The sequence below is a fragment of the Danio aesculapii genome, chromosome 23 (assembly GCF_903798145.1).
Source record: "Danio aesculapii chromosome 23, fDanAes4.1, whole genome shotgun sequence".
NCBI classification, from domain to species: Eukaryota; Metazoa; Chordata; class Actinopteri; order Cypriniformes; family Danionidae; genus Danio; species Danio aesculapii.
The window spans coordinates 26,520,603-26,541,080 of NC_079457.1; the positions used below are offsets into that span (position 1 = coordinate 26,520,603).

The 20,478-nt window shown below is 36.3% G+C and overlaps 1 protein-coding gene across 2 annotated transcripts in view; it reads left to right on the top strand.

Annotated features, from left to right (window-relative positions):
* nol4lb (nucleolar protein 4-like b) overlaps window positions 1-17,587 on the top strand; it is a 128,239-nt gene extending 110,652 nt beyond the window's left edge. The window contains exons 3-8 of one of the 2 annotated variants that reach the window (XM_056449508.1): window positions 7,619-7,965; window positions 8,654-8,833; window positions 8,991-9,179; window positions 11,309-11,431; window positions 11,520-11,724; window positions 15,291-17,587. In XM_056449508.1, the coding sequence (XP_056305483.1) occupies window positions 7,619-7,965; window positions 8,654-8,833; window positions 8,991-9,179; window positions 11,309-11,431; window positions 11,520-11,724; window positions 15,291-15,502 (1,256 nt within the window). In that variant the 3' untranslated portion in view covers window positions 15,503-17,587. The remainder of the gene's footprint in view (window positions 1-7,618; window positions 7,966-8,653; window positions 8,834-8,990; window positions 9,180-11,308; window positions 11,432-11,519; window positions 11,725-15,290) is intronic. The other variant, XM_056449509.1, reaches the window with a different exon arrangement.
* Window positions 17,588-20,478: the final 2,891 nt, after the last annotated feature.

The window sequence follows — 20,478 nt, forward strand, 5'->3', positions numbered from 1 at the left end:
CCATAGTTCACAGTTTTGTGACAAATCTATATTATAAATGTTTTTACAACAAGATATGTCCATATTCTATTGCATTTTATTCTACTAAATTATGAATTATGAAGTGATAAAAAGAGATTCCATTAATGTGTCAAATAATAAACAAAAAATCACTATACATGTATTTAATATCCAGAAATGTATTCAATAAAATTATTAAATAACATTTATAGATTTAAACATAACTTTAGACATTTAAACATAACATTTTGAGATTTATAAGGATAAATTGTTCTTTAATTATTAATTTATTCATTCAACTTGGGAAGTATGATGTGATTAAGTAGGATTAAAATGATCATATTTACCTGCAGTGTTCTGCCTTAATGTAATTGACATTGAATAAAGAAGGACGTGAAGATGCAGCAGAATCTAAATAGCCTTTGATTTTACATTGAAAAACTGTACTTTTATAACAGGTAGGATTTACACTAAAATCATGGTGGATGGATGGATGGATGGATGGATGGATGGATGGATGGATGGATGGATGGATGGATGGATGGATGGATAAAGTCCAGGATGTTCAGACACGCTTGTCTGTCTGTATGGCTTGTACTCTGGATGATTAAAAGGAAAGTGTCCGCAGGAGTGAACTGGACCGGGGCCAGTTGAGTGACATGAGCCGGGGCTAATCATATTTCACGCTTGTCTCACGGTTAAGAGGTTTATTGGCTGTTATTATTTGCATCAAATGAGAAAGTAGAGCCTGAGGAAGCTGCCACCTGCTTTCAGGGATTCAGATGATGTTAAGGAGGTTATCAAAGCCCTTTCTTCTGACAATGACAAAGCACAAGTGTCTGAATGTAGGCTTCTTTGAGCTTGTCTGAATACTACAGTATTATGATAATAACAGCTCCCTTCAGACCGGTTATCTTAAAGATTCATTTTGTGTGTGCACATAAAAGTGACAAATTAGTACTGACCGGCTGGCTCTGGAACTTTGAGCGTAATATTCCCTTTTATAATTGGTTATCAGATATATAGTATCTGATCTACCCATAAATGCTACTTCCTAATTTCATATGTTGTTTGCGTATATAATAGCTAAACTGATCTTGTTTTAGTGGAACCATTTAGACTGCAAAACTTATTTTTTTAATAAATGTAATGAGATTTTTACTAATAAATGTAATATTAATGTTATGTATCATATAAGCTACTAATTATGAGTTAGAGGTCAAATCCTTTTAATGAGCAAGCATGCACTGAATAGGCTGAATTAGTGTCTTCTCACCTACAGCTGGTGTGTGGTGGTGGTGTGCAGAGACCCACTCATATGATTGTAAAGTGCTATGTGTGTATGTCAATTGGCAAATCATTCATTTATTTATCCATTTATGCATTAAAATAATGTCACTAAGGGGACTGTAAATACATTGTATCATGGTTGAAAACAGTTTGACAGCCAATCAGCATATTAGAATACATTCTAAAAGGATTTCTAAAGCTATAAATGAGAGAATAAATTAATCAAAAAGAATTCAGGTATTTTAAATGATAAAAATATGTTGGTGGAGATAGTCTGGTGGTCAGAGTGTCGACATACAATACAGCGTAACTTAGGCCTGCACGATATTGGAAAAATCGGACATTGCGATATTTTGTTTGGCCTCAATTATATATTGCGATATGAATATAACTTCACCAGAGGATTTGAACTGCTCTGTTTGGAAAGATTTCATTAACTTGGATCAACTGGGAGTCTTATTCTGCATAAATTACAATGATTAAGTTACAATCAAAAGTAAACAAATGAACAGTGCTTTATGGTTTTCTTAGGAGTCTAATAGTATTCAAGGAGAGAAATTGAACAATCAAATGAAAAGCAACATGGTCATCGTTGTATAAATAATGAAAAAATTATGATATCTTTTTCTATTAATCTTTCGTAAATAATCTAATCCTGCGATGTGACATATTGCGATATTGATGCCCAAACAATATATTGTTCTGCCCTAGCGTAACTGCAATGTGGGAATCCCAAGATCAAATCCCTACTTGAGGATCTTCCCTGCTCCCATCCATCTTTCTCTCTCTCTCTCTCTCTCTCTCTCTCTCTCTCCAACTTCAATTCCTGTCTAAATATACCATAATTAAGGCAAAAATGCAATCCAAGGCAAAAATAAATATTTATATTCTTAAATGTTTGCCACAATATGTTTCCCCTGTATTTTTATCAGAAGTCTGTCAAAATGAGTTATTCGCTAAATAATTCATTCAGATGTTTCTTTCAAAATGACTTATGATTTAAAAATGAAGAACAAATTAATCATTGAATCATTTTCTTAAACGATTCTCTTAAAAACAAATTAATTCAGGAATCACACAGTATATTTGTTGGTGAAAGACAATACTTTAAAATGTAATTCAGTCAGATGGAGCTTGTTCATGTAAATGTTTTGAATATCACATTTGCAATCACACAAATATTCATGATAACAGCACTTTCGCTTGTATGAAAGGATTCTTTCTTTTTTTTAATGGAGAGGAGACTTATCATATGGGGATGGTTAGGAGGCCATGATGGACAGAGGCCAGTGGGCAAATTTGGTCAGGATGCGGAGGTTTAACTCAAAGGACATCCTGGGATTTTTTTACGGCCATAGAGAGTCAGGTTTAACGTCTCATCCAAAAGATGGCGCTCACTGAGCAGTAAAGAGTCTCCTTCACTATACTGGGGCGTTAGGACCCACACAGACTGCAGGTTTAGACCACTTTTTAGAACGGTGGATGAGGAGATTTCCCTAAAAATGTGTGAAGCGCTTTGAGTGTTTAGAAAAGCGCTTTATAAATGTAAGGAATTATTATTATTATTATTATTATTATTATTATTATTATTATTATTGTTGTTGTTGTTGTTGTTGTTGTTGTTGTTGTTGTTGTTGTTGTTGTTGTTGTTGTTATTATTATTATTGTTATTGTTATTGTTATTATTATTGTTGTTGTTGTTGTTGTTGTTGTTATTATTATTATTATTGTTGTTATATTATTATTATTATTATTATTATTATTATTATTATTATTATTATTATTATATTGTTATTATTATTATTATTATTATTATTATTATATTATTGTTATTATTATTGTTGTTGTTGTTTTTATTGTTATTATTATTATTATTATTATTATTATTATTATTATTATTATTATTATTATTATTATTGTTATTGTTATTGTTATTATTATTATTGTTGTTGTTGTTGTTATTATTATTGTTATTATTATTATTATTATTGTTGTTGTTGTTATATTATTATTATTATTATTATATTATTATTGTTATTATTATTATTGTTGTTGTTGTTACATTATTATTGTTGTTGTTGTTGTTGTTATTTTTATTGTTATTAATATTATTATTATTATTATTATTATTATTTTAGTACATTTATAGTAAGGATATTTTGTGCTTTCATAATTTCATTATCATTTTGTTTACAATATAATTTTTAATTCTAGTTTTAATCTAACTGTATCATAATGGCTTCATCAGTCACTGAATGCTTTTAGACTCTCAAGGTGTATTTTTGTTTGTTTTTTGTAAAGAAAAAGATCAAATGAGACATTCCCATATTGTTAGAACAAAAATGATGACATCACAGCTGTCAAATATCACACACCCCTAAACACTGAGCACCAGTGCATCCCCCATTTGTCAGCCGGCTGAAACATACCTGAAAGAAATGTTACAGCTACAGCCTCAGTCCAGTATCTGCATTTCAAAAGCCTGACTGCTGCAGCCGTTCACCGAGCAGACTCAAGCAAATAGTGTATTCAGCACATCAGCGCACAGGAGACACACGTCCACCGCAGAACACACTCACACATTCATGGACATTACACGAGCAGCTCTCACATCTGTCATTCAAACACCTCTCCTGAAAAAGCAACAACGGAGGAGATAGCAAGGAAAAGTGTGTGTGTGTGTATGCGGACGCTTTAGAGCTTTTTAGCAGAGCTGGCAGGCATTAGTCCGGCCTTCCTCTCCCTGCATGAATACTCTTTATACTCCAATAAATATGCGGCTGTCTCTGCCACACTCGCCCCCTCCACACACTCTCTCTCACTCTGGGGCTTATTCTTCCATCCGTCTTTCTTTCTGCCCTTCTCCCTTTCCGTACCACCCGGCTTTCCTTCATCGTCCTCCCTCTCCCATCCTCTGCTCCAGTGTCCTCCAGTGATGATTTCCCCCTCCCCCAATCCTCCTCTCCCTTCCTCCATCCATGTTCACTGCCCCTGACTCTGACCTGCCTCCCGAACTCACTCCACATCATCCCCCCCCACCCTTCCCCTCCCCTCCCGCCGCTCATCCAATCTCCATCCCGGCCCGTGCCCTCGCCTCTACATCCAATCCATCCTGTCCTCCCTCTTGCTCTCTCTATATTTCTTTCTTTCCTCTCTCTCGCTTTTTCCTGCTGGCACTGTACGCTGACCCCAATTCTGCCCTCACTGTTGTTTCCCCCTATAGCTGTGTGTAGACATTACAAGTGCATGTGCATGTCCTTTTTTTCACAGTTCTTTGCATTTAGATTTGTCAGCCAGTCGTGTTTTTGATGGCTTTAACAATTTAAATTAACATACTGAATGCTTTTTAATTATAATTAAATTAAAGATTAATAGTTTATATTTGTATTAGATGCAGTTAGTGCAACTTATAGGGAATAGCTCACCCTAAAACTGTGTACTTGAAACTGTGGTTATTAGTGATTCATAAAATTATGGCAAAATGAACAGTCTGTGCTAGGAACTGAACATTATTTAAAACAGGGGTGCCCAAACTATTTTGTATAAAAGGCCAAAACCAAAATATTCAAATACCGTGAGCCGAAGATAAATCTACCAAACTATTTTACATTAAAGTTGCCATGGGCAATTTTCTAATTTATTTCATAATATTAAAAAATGAAAATCATCCTTAAATCATACTTACTAATGCAGTATAACCTTTTTTATTTCTAACTGCAATTGCAATAAAAACATAAACAATCACATTTATAACACAGTGATGTTCAATGCTGAATACACTGATCAAGCAGAATCTGCCTTTGCCTTAATTTGCTCACCGCAGTCTCTGCATTGTCGTGACAGTATGCACATTTTACACTAAATTACAGCATTTCAATTTCACATTTAATTTCAGTTTAAGTAGCTTAAAATTAAAACACACAAATAAAAGATTACATTCAATTTGAAATAAAAATCTCTAATCCATCCCCATCATTCTTCCTCTATTCTCAGATGGGATGACGGGCCAAATCAAAGGTTACCATGGGCCAACTTTGGCCCACGGGCCCTAGTGTGGGCATCTCTGATTTATAACATATGTAAATAAATTCTTTAACACTTCTGTTAGCCAGTTTTTAAATCTTTATGTCTTTTAAAATATACCTTTTTAGATTTGTAGTGCACTACAAGTGCACATTCAGTAAAATCAAGTGCACTTCTTTTCACAAGGCTATGACACAATGTAATGGCATTACAGTGCATATATTCATTTATTAATTTTCCTTCAGCTTAGTCCCTTTATTCATCAGGGGTCGCCACAGCGGAATGAACCGCTAACTTATCCAGCATATGTTTTACACAGCGCATGCCCTTCCAGCTGCAACCCAGAACTGGGAAACATCCATACACTCTCATTCACACACATACACTACGGCCAATTTAGTTCATTCAATTCACCTATAGCGCATGGGCGTGGGTCTTTTGACTTGTGGGGGAAACCAGAGCACCCAGAGGAAACCCACACGAACACGGAGAGAACATGCACACTCCAGACAGAAATGGCAAATACTAACCACTGAGCCACTGTGTCGCGCTACATATATTTTGAAAAAGATTTAATGCAACACGTAAGGTGGACATGTCATTTATTTAAAGAGCACTTGTATTTTTTAATATGTGTATATCTGGAGAGTGTTCATTTATCAAAGTCTGTGAGTGGTCTGTCTGTTATGGTACAGATCTCATTCATACCCAGGGGCAGATTTAGTGATTTGGGGGCCCCAAGCAATTCCAGCCAAGGAGCCCAAAAGTTGCACCTTATGTACTTTTAATTGATTTTTTATTGATTTATACCACTCAATCACTCTTTTTCTACATTTTGACTTAATGCAAAATAATAATAACAACATGTAAAGCATCTTGTAAAACTTTTTAAATTATTTGTTTTCTTAAAATGAATTCACTACTAAAAATCATATATAAACTATTTCGTTTTTAAAACTAAATCTAAACCTAATTTGACTGCTGGACTTCTCCCTGATTGAGGGTGGGGGATACATTTTCGCAGATGTAAAAGCATTAAACTTGTATTTTTTTTACACACTCGTCATACAAAATATGATAGAAAATGGTGTTATATATAATTTATAGGTATAATTTATACTTCTAGGTATTTATTTGAGGGGCCCTCAGATTTCCCGGGGCCCTAAGCAGCTGCTTATCTTGCTTATTGGTGCAGATACAGGCTGACTTTCATCTGTGAATGTTACAAGAACTTCCTGTGTAGTACATTAGCATGCTAACAATGTTAGCATAACAAGAAGAAGTCCTGGCAAAGGGCATCATAAAATATGTACGTTAAAAGGTTCATCATCCAAGACAGCAACATATATGTTCTTGGACATTGCAAATATGGAAGTGTCTGTGGTAAGGATGCATGGCACTTCTTCATAAACTATTACTTCATGGATATGTGCAACAACTAAAATAAAAGATATGCTACTGAGATTTTTTCTTTTCATTTTATTTAACCTACAGTAAACCTACTGTATGTGTATAAGTCCAATGTATCTACCTTTGTTAAATGTGTTCTTGTAAGAAGTTAATTGCAGAGGTAAATGTATTTATTTATTTACTTTAGTTATTTTTTTTATATGTACTGTAACTTTTTTATTTATTTATTAATATTATTTTCTCTCTTTTCTTGTTTTTGACTCTGATTTGTTTCCTTTTTTGTTTAATTATTTATCATTTTCGTTAGGGATGAGTGAGGTGTGGTATTAATAGAAAATGCAGTTGGTAATAACAATGTTTGCTAGAATATTTCCAACTGTTCAATAAAAAATTGATCACACACACGCAAAAAAAAATCCAAAACAGCAACAAATAGTGTTCACACTTTGTCAAAAGTGTCCTCTGCAAACAAAGTTAGCATTTAGCTATTCGTTTGGAGCAGAATGCATTTAACACACATTAAAATATGACCAGCAGTTTATTTGTGTGTTAAAATACTTTGTTCTATCCTAATAATGATGCAAGCAAACAATTACTTTGTTCATCTGAGCAAAGATTGTAATGACAAATTAAATTTTGTATTATTTTGTTTGAGGACCTCTACATTTAGCAACCCACCTAACATTTTGGCCATAGCTAGCCTTTTTTCTGACCTGTAATTGAATGTTTGGGAAGATAATGATAATTTGTTGGAGAAATGATCCTGATTTTATGTTTTGGTGCTATTAATAATGTAGCAATTGCACCTTTAAGAAATCAGATCATATATAATAATGTATGTTATTGTTCAGTGTGTTGTGAAACTAATTTTCCCTCAAATTGTGTGTATTTTCAGATGACTCATCTTCTGAAAGTGGTAGTGGCAATGGCGTTCGTACACTGACTCCTCCTTCGGTCGGCGCGGCTGGTGTGAATGACAGTACAGGACCCGGATCAGGCTCATACGCAGAGGTTAACGGAAACAGCACCGCAGCACCACTCGACTTCAGCACCACTTCCTCATCCTCATCCTCAGAGGACCAGCAACCCGTCAACCTCGGTGACAGACTGAGTCAGGCTCTGCCCACTGCTGCCGCCATGCTGGCAACCTTTACCCCCGAACACACAGAGGAGCTGCGCAGAAAATACCCCAAATCCACAGAGCTGCGCCTTGACAGAGACATCAGGGACTACAACAACAAGGTACATACATTGGTTTATGCTAAAACGGTTATCAAAGTACTGCTCATGCTGTTAGTTATCACCTTTCATCATAATTTTTTTTATTTGGTAACAACTTTTACTTTTATTATTAGCAACTTTTAACTTCACTATTTATTGACTTCTCATAAATACAGTATCTGCACACTTGCCACTGTTACTTTTCCTTCACCCTTTGCACAAAACGTATTGTGAGTTGTTTTGAGCGTACAAAGCCAGTTGAACCAACAGTCTTGAAAGGAGCTCAATTAAGCCTCATTCATTGGTTTAGCTAGTTTGGCAGTGCAGCGTTTTCCATTCAGCCTGAAGAGCAGAAGAGGTTTGAACACTCAGTGCAAGGCTCTACTCTGAATAGAAACGTTCATTTCATTCCTCATTTCCACGGTCAACCTTTATTGCTTCCGTCTTCCTTTTTAATTGTATTGTTTTTGTAAAAAAGAAGAGCTCAAAACTTTCTTTCAAATGAGCGGATTGACAATCTGAAACGCAGAGCTGGGCACCAAGAAGGTCTAAATAAGACGGTTAGACCTTGAAGAATCGGTTTTCATCTTTTCATCATAACACACATCAACTTTCTGATACATCTTTCAGTCCGTGTCCTCCTTTGAAAGGCGTCTATAGGCTCTGGCACACAGATGGCTTACCTTGGTTCCTTTGTGTGTTTGTGCAGTCTCCTCAATACAGCTCAGGCAGCTATGATTCGATAAAGATGGAGATATGTGCTGAAGATCTGACTGTCGGTCGCTCTCAGGCGGCAGACGATGATGACGATGACCATGATGACCACGACGATAGCGATAAGATCAATGATGTCGAAGGAGTTGATCCAGAGCGGTTGAAGGCCTTCAACGTGAGTAGTCATTCAGCTCTGCATAAAGAAGCTTCTTGTAAACCATGTGCTCTGTCATGGCCTTTTGAATCATGAGTCAATTCTGCGATTTCTCAATAAATTTCACATTTAAAAGATTTCATTTGGTAAACTGAGCTGTTTTTCTCTCTCTGTTTAGATGTTTGTACGTCTGTTTGTGGATGAGAATCTGGACCGTATGGTGCCAATTTCTAAACAGCCTAAAGAGAAGATCCAGGCCATTATTGAGTCCTGCAGCCGCCAGTTCCCGGAGTTTCAGGAGCGCGCTCGCAAACGCATCCGCACCTACCTCAAATCCTGCCGCCGCATGAAGAAAAACGGCATGGAGGTACATGAACTGCTACACTGAGCTGTCCATTCTGTAATGGTTAGATGGCTTATATTGCTCCCTGGTGGCCAACACTGTACATTGCTGAGAAATGTACACTCCTAAATCAAACTGTTTTAAGCTGCTGGGTTTGTCCATATTTTATCAAAACCTGGTATTTTTAGTTTGCAGTTTTGTTTAACTATAAAGCAACCATACTGAATTAATATGCATCTGTTTTTATACATTTTGAATAACTTGGTGTACATAAATAAGAATATTCAGATGTACCAGAGCAAATTCATTTGTCCACCATCATGTTTGCCACAAATTTCAGAGTTAATTTAGAGTAGTGATGCAAATGTATTCAACGAAACGTTTATTTTTAGGCTCACTTATTAATAATGCTGTATTTACTATACAACAATAATGTCCATCATTTTGTCCAGTCGTTTTCAGAAAAAATACATATTGTCATAAAAATGTCACACTATTGTATTTACATATGCACACACTATTGTAAATACATATGCACACACTATTGTATTTACATATGCACACACTATTGTAAATACATATGCACACACTATTGTATTTGTATACAGTACCATTAAAATATTTAGGGTTAGTAAGTCATTTTGTTCTTGTTTATTGTTAGTGCTTTTATTCTTTCAAGGATGCATTAATGGATCAAATATTCAAAACAGGTCTTCATTTCAAATATTGTATTTGGAACTTTCTATTAAAATCAAAGAAATCAGAAAATGTTTTACATTTCCAAAAAGGTATTAGGGCATGATTGTTTTATATATTTATGAATATTTATTGAGCAATAGATTATTTTGGAATGATTTTGTGACACTGAGGACTGGGGTAATGGCTTAATATCTTTCACACTATTAGAAAACAGATATTTTATATACAAATTATTATTATTATAATTTTTATTGTTTTTATTGAAAGAAGAGCAAGGTGAAATAACACATACAAAGATTTGACAAGGCTTTTTCTTTTCTTTTTCCCCTTATGAACAACCCCTCCCATTCAATCAATCATTCAATCAATAAATAAATAAATCAATAAATCAATAAATAAATAACATAGATAAATTAAATATTTACATAGTCACAGAGTTTTGATAGTACAGTGAGGAAGTATGTATGTTTGCCCATTGAGTTTGCTTACATTATCTTTTTAAGCATAGACATTTTAATTACCCTATTAGTTTTAGTTTAGGAGAAGTGTTACGCCTTTTTCAAAGTATGAAATCATTAGATTCCATTCTGTATAAAAACGTTTATTGGATCCTCTAATAGAGTATTTCATTTTCTCCAATCTTAAAAACAGCATCATATCACTAAACCAGAGTGAAACTAATGGTGGTTTACTTGATTTCCAATCAAGCAATATTCTTCTCCAAGCCACAAGACACACGAAGGCATAATCATCTTGATAGTTTTTGGACATGACTGTACCTTTTTCAAGTACTCAAAACAGCCATTTCAAAACTAGGCCTAATGTATTTATTATATGCCTCTGACAGAATTTAAATATAGTTGTCCAATAATCAAACAGTCTGGGGCATGCCCAAAACATGTGAGCCAAATCTGCTTTAGCAGAATGACATCGCTGACATGTGTCACTTAGATTGGTGTATATCTTGGAAAGTCTAGCCTTAATGTAGTAAAGTCAGTGGAGGACCTTGAATTGAATTAAGCTTAAGCGAGTACAGGAGGTTGTTCCGTTTACTCTCAATAGTGCATCGATCCAGGTTTCCTCTGAAATATTCACTCCCAAGTCCTTTGACCTTTCTGCATGGATTTTAACTAGATTAACATTTTTCACTGACATTAAAGTGTTATATACATTAGAAATTAGCCCCTACAAATGTAAGGGAATATTTAAAACTGCATCCAATCCTGTATTTAGAGAAATAGAGGGATATGTGGGAATATACAAAATATTTGAACAGTTTTCATCCAATTATTGCAGCCTTGGTGAGAATAACAAAAACCAAACTTTTGAACAGTTGTGCATTACATACTTAACATATCAGATTGAAATGACCTGTTCTCATTATGAGCCATACGATTAGTGCGCAAAAGTTAACTGTGCTGTGTGTTTTGTGCTTGTGTGTGTGTGTGTACCAGCAGACTCGACCCACCCCACCCCACCTGACCTCAGCTATGGCTGAAAACATCCTGGCAGCCGCTTGCGAGAGCGAATCACGCAAAGCTGCCAAAAGAATGCGCATGGATGTCTACCAGGCACATGTAAGGAGCCTTGCATAACTTTGCTATATACGTTCATGTGTCTTTATTTAAAAAGCGAGTCTGAAATATTGGTGTGTATGTCCCCCAGGAGGAGCCGGTATCTCTGGATAAGGCAGTCTCTCGTGAGCCGGTCTCGCTGACCCACTCCGCTTACTCTCTCGCTGCCTCAGCCTACAGCCAGGACCAGCTCTATATTAACGGAGGTCTGAACTACAGCTACCGCGGTTATGGAGGACTGTGTGCCAGCATGCAGCACCCGGTGACTCTGAACACAGCTACTGCACAGACCAACGGTAACTGATCTGAAAATATCATTAATGCTTAATCACACTGTTGCCTTAGCTGTGAAGCATACAAAATGTGCCTTTGTAAGTCTGACCCAAACAAATAAAAAATGTATGATGCTTAAAGCAGTGGTGCTCATTAGGGGACCATAAACATTTATTTGTTTAACTTTTTGTAATATAATCAGTGTTTCCTCTAGGATTTTTTCCAGCTGTGGCGACAGGCCTTTTTTTACACAGATCTACCCACTACTTGTGGCGTTATTTCAATGACAAATGTCGTGAGCGCAGTATTAGAAGTCGAGATCGCATTTATGTAATAGGCTACGAGCATGCGGATCTCGTTGCTTGCGCGCCGATTTTTTCTGCTCGTGCACAAAACTTCTTGCACGCCCCCTCAAGTATAAGCCGCTTTAAGAGCGCGCAGATCTTCTTGTGCGCTCTCAAATAAACGTTGCTGATGTGCGATTTAGTGCGTTTATGTAACGAGTATGTCTCCAGCATTTATTAGATTTGCTAGGAATATTTATGAATGCCTTCGGTATTAATGCATCCTGAAATAAAGTAAAACGGCTATACGTCGTGTTTGCTGGCCTCACGCATCATGCACCTGTCACAGTCCGCCAGTCAGTCAGCCAGCACGTAACCTTAAAGGGTTAAACAAATGACGCACAGCACTACTACGGTTACAGAAAAGTTTGCGCAGATATAATTCACTTAACTTTTAATACGTTTTGGTGCGATTATCACCCGCTATTAAAACAATAGAATGTTTTGAATGAGAAGCTGTAATGTAGTCGTGGCCGGATGAATCTTGGCGTGGCGTCCCGTAATGGAAGAATGAATGTAGCGGAAACCATGTAATTAGTAATAATAATATAGTTTTTGACGTATTAAAGCATGGGAAAAACATACTGTCAATATGTAAACAAATTATCGATTTTTTTCTCTCTAAGTTTTCATTTAAACTGTTTTTAAGCATTTGGATAACATGAAATTATTTATAGTTAATTAATTTACACATGTAGGCTTTTTAAAAAATATAGTATTATTTTTTTAACCTTAAAACCAATTTCCCCCAATTTATTTTACTGCACTTCAAGCCATTCTAAGAAAAGAAAAGCAGTCACATTTTTCAAATTGATCTTTCATAATGTGTGCAGTAGCGGGTTAAGAATATTTCAGTAGTATTTGACATATTAAAGTTTAGTAAAACGTACTGTCAAGATGTACACTATTTGTATATTTTTTTCTCTCAGTAAGTTGTGTTTTCATTGAAGCAGTTTTGAAGTGTTTGGATAGCATCAAATTATTTATGGTTTATTAATTTACCTATATAGACTTTCCTAGCTTTAATGGGGTATATGCACACAGACTATTATTTTCAGCCAGGCAGCCCAAGGGCTTCCGGTGAACAGTCTTTCCATTACAAAATTGTCACATTTAAGATCTGATTTCTTTAAGAATCTGCGATCTTCACTGCCTGTTTAATATATGATATGAAGTGGATCTCAGATCGGACAAGAAGCACTGCATTAAATTCCATGTGCCACTGCCATGTCTTTAAAATATGACAGTTTATTTTACCACAGTATTTTCAATGGAATTTCTGTGCTAGCCTGTTGCTACTGATGGTGCTAGTGGTTACAACGGTCTTTCATCTGTTTTTACGCTTGAACAACTGAATGAATGCTTAAGTCTATTTAACTGAATGTGTTGTAATTACATTACAACATCGAACGATGCTGTAAAAACAACCTCATGAAGTTAAATATAGTCACATTAAGCTTACACCGGAAGTTTATCGTTGGCTTAAAGCTCTTGCTGTGCATAGAGCACATTACTAATATTAGTATATTTTATTTGAAGCTCTGTTAAGCTCAAAACTAAAGCTTTGATTTAAATTATTACATAATCAATACAGTTGTTGTAATAAGTAGTAGTAGTAGTATTTATCGTGACCAGTGTTGCCAGATATAGCTGACTTTTTCCAGCCCAAAAGCTGTCAAAAACCTGCCAAAACACACAAAAAAACACCCAAAATATAAAATAAATATTTTATTTAATTTTTATTAATTTAAAAATGTATTTTTAACTATACAGCAACCAACACCAGCAGTCACAGAACCACAACATAACCAGGTCTCATCAAAACACTGCCCCCACTCACTTACACACTGCACTTAATTTAAACTTATGTTTAACTTTTGAAATGGCGTATAAATGCATCCTATTTGGCATTTTAAATTCTTTTGAACATTATTAGGTGCTGCTTATCAATCAGACAATTCTTCTGTTTGTTCTTGCTGTTAATTGCAGAAAAAAATGATCATGATTGTCAGAAGTGTCATGATAAACCGCTGTGAGTTTAACTGTTTGATGCACGTGCACGTGAAGGGGAGTCAGATTTGTCTGTGGAGATTTTGATACAACTTTCCTTCATCTCCTTGTGTGGGTGGGCCCATGCTGTTTATGCTATGCACTGGTCACCACTAACTGAATGGAGTAGGAGCACACAGTTATGTTTTCTTAAACAAGTTGCATATAAAAGTTACGTTTTAAAACCGCCCGAATTTTGTCAACCCACCCATGCCATTTTTTACCCACACAAACAAAATTCAAAACCGCAAAGAAAACCACCCAATCTGGCAACACTGATTGTGCTATTATTGTGAAACACTGTACAGCTCAATTTTATAGTATTTTTTATTTAATAATAATATTTGCATAGATGTGTTTTCGCAATTAGTTTTTTCTGTTTTTAATAAAATAATGCACAGTCATGGCTAGTAAAAAATACTTATGGATGGTAAAAAAAAAATATTTTAGCAGTTAAACTGGAAATGTTTCACCTTGCAAATTACAAATAAAATAATTATAATAACATGATCAAAACTATTGCTTACACTGCAGTTGCTACATTTAATCTTTAATGATTGCACCCAAAAACATCTGCAAGTCAGTGGAAACTAGCTAAAGTAACTTTAAAATGAAGTTTCTCATTTAAAACTGTGTAAAGTGTTATGGAACTAAATTAAAAAGCCACACTTTTCTCCTCGTGTTTGTGTGGGTTTCCTCCAGGTGCTCCGGTTTCCCCCACAATGCAAAGACATGTGCTATAGGTGAATTGAAACTAAATTTGCTGTAGTGTACGTGTGTGAATGAGAGTGTATGGATGTTTCCCAGTGATGGGTTGCAGCTGGAAAGGCATCCGATGTGTAAAACAAATGCTGGATAAGTTGGCGGTTCATTCTGCTGTGGCGACCCCAGATTAATAAAGGGACTAAGCTGAAGGAAAATGAATGAATTGGTTTAAAAGAGTCATTAAAAAGTATCAGATGCTGGTTGTTTCCAGTAAACATTACGTTTCGACTGACATCATTTCCTGTGGGACTTGAGATTAGAGCTTGAAAAGAGTGCAGTCTTGGGTTTTTAAGAATTGATACAGAGATCATTCAAATGCAGTTAGCAGTTTATCATAAAATCAATATTTTTTTATCCTCCCCTTAGATCTACCATGTCTGTGTTTTTATCCCTTTTCATGTGTGTAATTACGTTTTACTCTCTCCTTTCAGGGCCTACTGATCTCAGCATGAAATCTCTGGCCTCAAACTCGTCCTCGTCCAGCTCCAGCAGTCTGGGCAGGAATGGGGGCGGAGCCTCAACTCAGCTCAGCCATACAGAAGTGGCGGCGGTGCGTCAGCTGATCGCAGGATACCGCGAGTCTGCGGCCTTCCTGCTGCGATCGGCAGATGAGCTAGAAAACCTCATACTGCAACAGAACTGACCCGTCTGCAGCGCTCACGCTCTCTCTCTCTCTTGACTGCACACAACTGACCCATCATCATCATCCTCACTGAGGAAAAGCATCTGGCTCTTGAAGAGAAAACACGCAGCTTCTGCTTTCATGGCTTCAGCGTGGAGAGGAACCTCTGAAGGACACTGCAGTGCTAGAGCTCCTGCCTTTCATGCCTTCTCCACATCCCTCCGAGAGCCATCGATTCCTCATGTTCTTTGTTTTTAGCTACTTCAAAGGAGGCCAATCCTCCTGACGGCACTAACTCGATGAAGACACTTTTGATTTGGAGACGTAATGGAAAGAAAGAAAGAGGATAAAACTTAAGAGACCTTTGTATTTGCTGTAAATAAGCACTCGCTGTGTCCTGAAGCACTTTTCCATTCGTTCTGACCTCTGAATCATTAATTTATGCATATAGATACGCAGGTGGAAGCTCACCTGGAAATACCTCAGCCCGTCTCTCTCTCTCTCTCTCACAGCGTCCCCTTCTCTGTATGTGGGAGAAGAAAATTATCGCCTGTCCGTCCTCGACTTTGCGGTCCACTGATTTGGACATGGAAAGCAGAGAGTGGGAGTTATTTGGTTTCTGTAATCGAAGTGCAGATTTTCTTTTCCACCTTCTCCTAATGTCTTGTGTATATATGAATATATATAAATATATTCCGATCCAATTCAAGGTATTGATTGCAGAAATACACTGGACTTGTTTTGGGACCGGTTTCACAGATGCCAACACTCTCTTCGTTTTTTTTTCCCACTGTACGGGTCGCCTCCTGTTTTCCCCTGTCCTTCCATTTCTCCTCGACGTTCCTCTCCGGGTAGAGGCGGGATCCGGAATGGAAGATGTTAGTCTTTTTATCTGTTGACTTTTCTTAATGGCCATTAATCCACTCTGCTGCTATGGACTCCAACGTAACGCCACAGACCTGAAACCTCAAGCCTCCCAAACACAACCAGAGCACCTCAAGGCGACAAAAACAAGGCAAAAAAAGACAAAATGGAAGCCAAATCCAAACGAAAGATTTAAAAAAAACCTGGCGAGCGTTTGATTTAACACTGAGGGCTGCTTGTGTTTGTTTTCGTTTGATTTGTTGTGTGCTTAAATCTCGATCAACTGGGATCAAATCGTCTTTGGCACAAGAGCTTGGCGCAACACACACGCACATGAACACGCATACGACACACTTACAAGGTCTTTAGTGAAGTGAATATTTAGCAGGAGAGGTTTGAAGTCGTGTAGTTAGCGAGTGTAGATTTGTTTAGGGACTGAATGACAGTAATGTCACTGTAATTTGCTCCATTTGCACACATAGACAGTGCTGATCTGTGATTGTGTTGCACTGCTCGTGGGGGATGGAGAACCGATATCGCAATGCAGAAGATAATCAAACGCATTTATTTCCGGCCCTAAAGGAGACCGACGAACACAGAGAGTCTTTCATGACCCCTGCTGAGGAGCCTTCAGAATCAGTACATCCGTGATCAGATGACCGGGACCGCATGATTGAAAGCCACGATGATGAGGCGTGAGTGTGACCAGAGACTTCACTGCCCTCTTTAGACGCATTTGTGTGCAAATTTTTTTTTGACAGCCTCGCTCAAAACACAACACAGTGCAACACGTTTGGAAATGATTCCTTAATGTGTTATATTTATAGTAGACCTTCACAGTCCAGCCGTTTTTGATTCGTGGAGTGGAATGTTGTGCTATAGATGTGAGGACATATGCAAAATTGACAGCGTGAGGCCTCACTATATCTGTTTATTGTCGCTGTGAGACCCTGACCTCTCTCATCATTTCAGACTACCTTCTTTGACTTAATGTTTGAAGTGAACTAAAGTAATTGGGATATATTTTAAAGGGGAGAATCCATTTTGAGCATTGTAACATCTAAATTTAAAAAAGGAATAAAATAGGAGATGCGTAAATAAAATTATATTTCTTTATACAGAACTAAGATTTTTGCATGGCATAATTCTAATGTCAATCAGCACATTTTCAACTCAGATTTTCATTAGCTTAATACGTCCTATTTTTTTTTCATTCATAAGACAAACATCATAAGAGACTCTTTAAATGACACTTTTTGTATTGAAATTACAACTTTGTAATTGAAAAATCTGAATATTGGTGAAATAAGTTATAGACAATTAATCATAAGACATTTTGATTACACACCAGTATTTTTAAATAAATGTATTGCAGTAGTTTAAAAAAAACTGTAATACTTTGTATTGAACTATTAAGATGTTTAGTTTGTATATAATTTAAAAATGCTTGTTACATATTAAAAATATGATTTAGTTTTGTTTTACATAAATGAGAACTGCTGTAAAATATGCCCAGCCATGTATAAATACTATTTACCTACACGCACACACACACACACACACACATACATTTTCTTAGTGTTTTGGACAGGTTTTTTCGTCCAAATATCTTCACAAGTTTAAAGCAAGATACATTTCAAGATTTTGTACGGTGGCTGAGAGAGCTTAATGTGCTACCATTTAAGAAAACAAGTGCACTTACAAAAAACACCAGCAAATTAAGAAACACATGCTGCAAATCCTAACCATGCATACACATTAGAAATGTGCTGCTTTTTCCTGAAGCTTAAACAAATTAATAAAACATGCTGCATTTTCTCACAACGCAAAATGTTTTTAAAAAGGAGCTACGTTTTCCCCCAACGCAAACAAAATCTTAAAACGCACTGCATTTTTACACAGCGCTTTCAAAACATTGGAACACAATGGAAATGTTTCAAGTGGACTCAAAAACATGACGGACGCTGCTGTGCTGTAACTATTGCTTAGTGAAGTTGTAGGTGATCTTTGGAAAGTGAATTTTTTGTTTGTTTATTTTAATATCCCAGTTCCAGTGTCTTTAGTGTTTATTAGCCTAAATATCCATAACCTAAATAGCTGGGTCTGTCATGTTTTAGCCTCCCCTTGAAACATTTCTGTTGTGTACTGTGCTATTTAAAAGTGTTGTGAGTAAATGCAGCGTGTTTTATTTTATTTGTTTGTGTTGTGAGAAAATGCAGCCGTTTTAATTGTTTATTTTTTTGTTGTGAGAAAATGCAGCGTGTTTTATTAATTTGTTTGCGTTGTGAGAAAATGCAGCGTGTTTTATTAATTTGTTTGCGTTGTGAGAAAATGCAGTGCATTTTAATTTATTTGTTTCATTGTGAGAAAATGCAGCACGTTTTAATTATTTATTTTTTTGTTAAGAGAAAATGCAGCGCGTTTTATTTTATTTGTTTCATTGTGAGAAAATGCAGCGTGTTTTCGTAATTTGTTTGAGTTGTGAGAAAATGCAGCAGGTTTTATTTATTTTTTTGTTGTGAGAAAATGCAGCGCGCTTTATTTATTATTTTCGTTGTTAGAAAATGCAGCATGTTTTATTTTATTTTTTCTTTGTGACAAAATGCAGCATGTTTTATTTTTTTTTCTCGTTGTGACAAAATGCAGCGCATTTTATTTTATTTTAGTTTTTCTTTGTGACAAAATGCAACGTGTTTTATTAATTTTTTTCATTGTGAGAAAATGCAGCGCACTTTTTAGAAATGAGTTTGCTTGAGGATTTGCAGCATGTGTGCTGTCAAACGGATGAAGATCTTTTTTAATTTGCTGGTGTTTTTTGTAAGTGCACATGTTTTCCTAAATTGCAGCATGTTAAGCTCTCTCAGCCACCTTAATTTTGTTTTATTTTCTGAAATTAAAAAAATCCAAATTACACGGTAAAAAATTGATTACTTCACTTGGGCAAACCCATTTCCTTAAAAGCGACAAGTTGACTTCACTTTTAAAAAACAGAGAGTAAACCCATTGTAACTTGAAACACTTAAGTTGACTTAATTTTGTATAATTATGCACATAGTTAATTTACCTAATAATTTTAACAGGTTTACACACTTTTTAAAGTCAAGTCAACTCATTTTATTAAAATCAATGGGTTTAAATCACCCTTTAAAGTCAACTAATATATTTTACAGTGTGAGTTACAAATCTTATTGTAAGCATTAACTCCTTATTTATGAAGAAAACAAAGCTATATCTTAAGTCTTACGCCATTTTAAATCTTAAGTCCTTTATCTTGACCTAAGATTGTTTAGATATTTAGACATGGAAAAAAATACTGAGCACATCCAAATACAGACATCCTCTCCTCATTTTTAATGTTGTGTTTATCTCTCCTACACCTGCTCGTGATCTTTTCCACGTAGTTCTCATAGTGTTCAATGGTAGACACTGATGTTGAGAGGTCAGGCTGTAGATGATTCTCTGTCTTTCGGCCATCTGTCTTTCTCTCATGGAGGTCTAACACAAGTCCCACTGCCATCACACGCTACTGATCACACATCAACCTCACACACTCTTCTGTGGATTTCAAACACATCTGATGAAGATGAGACTGCAAAGCGCATCAGTGTGGTGGAGACGCTAAAACACACATCAGAAACTCTCCAGTTCACTACTGAGGAAAAAAACAAACAAACAAACTGTAAAACGAGGCAAACGACAATCTTGAACAAGGTGTAAACTAGTCGACGGTTTTGTTTCCATGCTCTGTGTTCTGTGTGTGCTTGTTCAGCGCAGCGCGTCCCGGGGCGGGAGAGTGAGGGGGGATTTCAGCCATAATCAGAGCATCTCTATCTCACTCTCAGATCCCAGGACTCCTTGTGGCCCACTGTCGAAAAAACAAAAAAAAAACCTTTTTATCTGACTCCTATTTTTATTATGATTATCTCGATTACTATTATTTTGTAATTCTTTTTGTATCGCAAGTGGTCTTTTCAGAACCGTTTTGTACCGACATCACATGTGACGTGTGTCCTGTATGCCTATACATTCCAGACGAGGATGTCAACATGCCACGCAGCCCGCCAAAACCACGCTCACATCCGAAAGCATAGACGACACAGTATTAGTCCCGCTGAGAGCCTGAATCTCCTTGC